General features: G+C 39.9%; 1 protein-coding gene across 1 annotated transcript in view; it reads right to left on the minus strand.

Annotated features, from left to right (window-relative positions):
* LOC137881013 (sodium-dependent neutral amino acid transporter SLC6A17-like) overlaps positions 1 to 4325 on the minus strand; it is a 14907-nt gene that overhangs the window by 1398 nt on the left and 9184 nt on the right. Inside the window, 1 exon segment of the mRNA XM_068722679.1 lies at positions 776 to 886. Coding sequence (XP_068578780.1) covers positions 776 to 886 — 111 coding nt within the window.

Consider the following 4325-nt stretch of genomic DNA (forward strand, 5'->3'; position numbering starts at 1 on the left):
CACCTGGCTGGACGACAAAGCAGACATTTGAAAAGTCCAATAATAATAATATAATAATGAACATATTAGCATTTATATCTGTTTGTATTTTGCAGACACTCGACGCACCGTCTTGCCAAATGACAGCTGCCATCTTGACACACACACACACACACACGCACACACACACACACACCACACACACACACACACACACACACACACACACACACACACAGTTCACTGAAGAAGGCGTTTGTTTTTTTGAAGTGGCAAGATGTCAGCCGGGGAGACTGAGCAGACACAGCGAGACGGACGGAGACTCTCCGGCTGCCGTCGTTACATAAAGCCTCAGTAACTCCTGTTTCCATGGCGACATGATTCCGCAGCCTGACGCTGCCATTGGCCGAGGAGCCGGCCAATTCACGGGCGCAGATTGAGTTTTTAGACACTTTTTTTCTTCTTTTTTTTTCTTTAAAGTAGTGAGTGGATTCATACTCTAAAATAAAGCGTTGCTGTATATTCCTGGTCAATGTTAAGTATAATAACAGAACTGTAGTATTTCTACATTAAGTACTGCTTGGATGATCTATTGACATTTTGATCATTTCTAAAGCAAAAGTGACAAACTCAAAATGTTCGTTGTGAAGCTTTTCTTTGTCATGTATGATCATAAACTTAACATCTTCAGGTGTGGACTGTTGGTCAAACAAAACAAGATCATTTGGGCTTCAGCAAAATATCATTTTTCGCTTTTTTTTTCCTGATATTTTACAGACAAAACAACGGGCGTTACCTTGGGTGTGAACATGTGTCGTATCCCGTCCACGGAGCCCTTCAGGAGCAGAGCGCGGATCAGGAAGCAGATCAGCACCACGTACGGGAACAGGGAGCTGAAGTACATCACCTGTAAGCAGACGCAACCTGTTCAAAACGCCACCGAAACGCCGAGCATTGAAACGTGCAGAAAAGAGAGAGAAAGTGCTGTTTTTTTCTTCACTTTGTTCCTCATTCATCTTTTACTTTGTGTACTTTTGACGATACATCTTTAGGAAGTGGTGCCTTAATCCTCCCATCAACGCTGTTTAAACCAATCGATCGCTGCAGGAACGAGTCCTAAAAGACTGGAACGAGTCACAATTCTTTGCTTTTTTTTCTCCCGTTCCCTCGTCTCAAAAGTTTGAAATAAGGTCCGTGGTTAACTCGAGCTTCAGAGATTTAAACTTTTTACGGTACAAAGCGCTTCAGTAAATACCCCTCTTGTGAATTTTGAAGCTTTTAAGTGTCTTCTCTGGGACACCGTTCAGCCTGTAGCTTAGTGCTGGAGACATGCGGTCATGTGACCGTGGTGCACTTTGTTCACAGCCTAAAAAAAAAAAAAACAATCATCCTAAAAGTGGTGTTTATTCGTGAAGACTTTCTGAGCGACAAAATTATCGTAAGCTGAACCCTAACCCTGACGGAACAATCCTGCAGCTCTTATGTCGAGGGAGCCGGTGTGATGCTCAGAACCCGTCCTCCCTGCGGTCCTCGATTACACCAGCAGGGTCTGTGGCTGTGCGAGACCCCCTTTTGTGCGATTATAAGTGCCAATTAGACAGCGGGCCTCTTTTCTCTCTTCGCTGCACTGTGACACGTGGGCGTGCAGGACTGAGGACTGAGGACTGAGGACTGAGGACTGAGGACTGAGGAGTGGGGCGAACGAGACGGGTTTGGGCTTGAGTCACGAGCACGGTTAGGGATTCAGAGACACTCTTACACGGTGGTCCGTCGTCCCGAGCGGAGACTCGAGTAACGTCTCGTCTCACGGTGGGGGGGGGGGGGGGGGGGGGGGGGGGGGGTTAATTCACCCTGAAGCGGGACTCCTCCTCTTTAGATATTTTACATTTTCAGTTCAAGGTTTGTGAAGTTCAACCGTCTTTCTCCCGGTGTCTCGGAGGCAAGAAGAGCTTGTTTGTTCTCTGGTAATGAACACTTTCTACCTCCACAAGAATTCATGCTGCAGGCGTGTTTGATGAGGCAATGGTAGCTCAGTGAGAAGTCACTGAAGCGAACATTCAACCGGTTAAAACGAGGTGGACACTATACAGTCAAATGTCTTAAACTATACAGTCTAATGTCTTAAACTATACAGTCTAATGTCATAAACTATACAGTCTAATGTCATAAACTATACAGTCTAATGTCTTAAACTATACAGTCTAATGTCTTAAACTATACAGTCAAATGTCTTAAACTATACAGTCAAATGTCTTAAAACTATACAGTCAAATGTCTTAAACTATACAGTCTAATGTCTTAAAACTATACAGTCTAATGTCTTAAACTATACAGTCTAATGTCTTAAACTATACAGTCAAATGTCTTAAACTATACAGTCTAATGTCTTAAACTATACAGTCTAATGTCTTAAACTATACAGTCTAATGTCTTAAACTATACAGTCTAATGTATTAAACTATACAGTCTAATGTTCTTAAACTATACAGTCTAATGTCTTAAACTATACAGTCAAATGTCTTAAACTATACAGTCTAATGTCTTAAACTATACAGTCAAATGTCTTAAACTATACTGTCAAATGTCTTAAACTATACAGTCTAATGTCTTAAACTATACAGTCAAATGTATTAAACTATACAGTCTAATGTCATAAACTATACAGTCTAATGTCATAAACTATACAGTCTAATGTCTTAAACTATACAGTCAAATGTCTTAAACTATACAGTCTAATGTCTTAAACTATACAGTCTAATGTCATAAACTATACAGTCTAATGTCTTAAACTATACAGTCTAATGTCATAAACTATACAGTCTAATGTCATAAACTATACAGTCTAATGTCTTAAACTATACAGTCTAATGTCTTAAACTATACAGTCAAATGTCTTAAACTATACAGTCTAATGTCTTAAACTATACAGTCTAATGTCATAAACTATACAGTCTAATGTCTTAAACTATACAGTCTAATGTCTTAAACTATACAGTCTAATGTATTAAACTATACAGTCTAATGTCTTAAACTATACAGTCTAATGTCTTAAACTATACAGTCAAATGTCTTAAACTATACAGTCAAATGTCTTAAACTATACAGTCAAATGTCCTTAAACTATACAGTCAAATGTCTTAAACTATACAGTCTAATGTCATAAACTATACAGTCTAATGTCTTAAACTATACAGTCTAATGTATTAAACTATACAGTCTAATGTCATAAACTATACAGTCTAATGTCTTAAACTATACAGTCAAATGTCTTAAACTATACAGTCTAATGTCTTAAACTATACAGTCTAATGTCTTAAACTATACAGTCAAATGTCTTAAACTATACAGTCTAATGTATTAAACTATACAGTCTAATGTATTAAACTATACAGTCTAATGTCTTAAACTATACAGTCTAATGTCTTAAACTATACAGTCTAATGTCATAAACTATACAGTCTAATGTATTAAAACTATACAGTCTAATGTATTAAACTATACAGTCATATGTCATAGTTGAAATAGAGTTCTTCTTGTAGTTTTCTGATTAAACCTGCTGAGCTGCTTGTTGAAGAACACGGCGTGGCCTTGGTGTCGCCTCAAAGCCAAACAGGCTGCTTGTTCTGTGTGATAAGCAGATATTATCTGCTGCTTTTGTAGCCTCGGTGTCATGCTGTACCCCCCCCCCCCCCCCCCAGAGAAGAAGAAGAAGAAGAAGAAGAGACTTTTATTATGTAAGATGCTGTGTTGTGGCAGATAGCATGTGCTTCTTGCAAAGGTTGTGTTCTGAGAACGGCGTGATCGTCACGAGCCGATATGAACAGAGAGCGTTTCCCATGACGGTTATTTTAATCTAAAAAGATGACATCATCCATCACTTGGTATGGAAGTGGTTACTTTGAATCCTTCAAATGCTTTTGATGAATTTCACCACGACTTTACCAAATCCAAGCCCCCCCCCCCCCCTCCCACCATCATAATCCATTAATGCCTTCCCCCGCTCTTTTTTTTTTTTTTGGCCACACTCTTGACAATCAAGCCAAGCCAAAAGACCGCGTATAACCATGGTAACCAAAATGGCCTGATCCCTTTCACGCCCACACACACACACACACACACACCCACACACACACACACATGAACGGGAGAGAAAATGCAGATCGCGGTGGGGATATTCCTTGGAAAGAAAAAAAAAAAGAGTCTTTTGTGAACACGGGCCATTAATATTCTTTTGTGGCCCTCACAGCAGCGCTGATTAAACTTCAAAGACTCTTGGAGCTTGGTCCCCCTGAGAGGGATAGTTCAGGACCACTTCTACTCTGGCCAACTCAAAAGGCCATCCAGAC

Source organism: Cebidichthys violaceus, unplaced genomic scaffold (genome assembly GCF_023349555.1).
Source record: "Cebidichthys violaceus isolate CVI_PGR_0920_01 unplaced genomic scaffold, fCebVio1.0.p SCAF_3, whole genome shotgun sequence".
In the NCBI taxonomy this organism is placed as follows: domain Eukaryota; kingdom Metazoa; phylum Chordata; class Actinopteri; order Perciformes; family Stichaeidae; genus Cebidichthys; species Cebidichthys violaceus.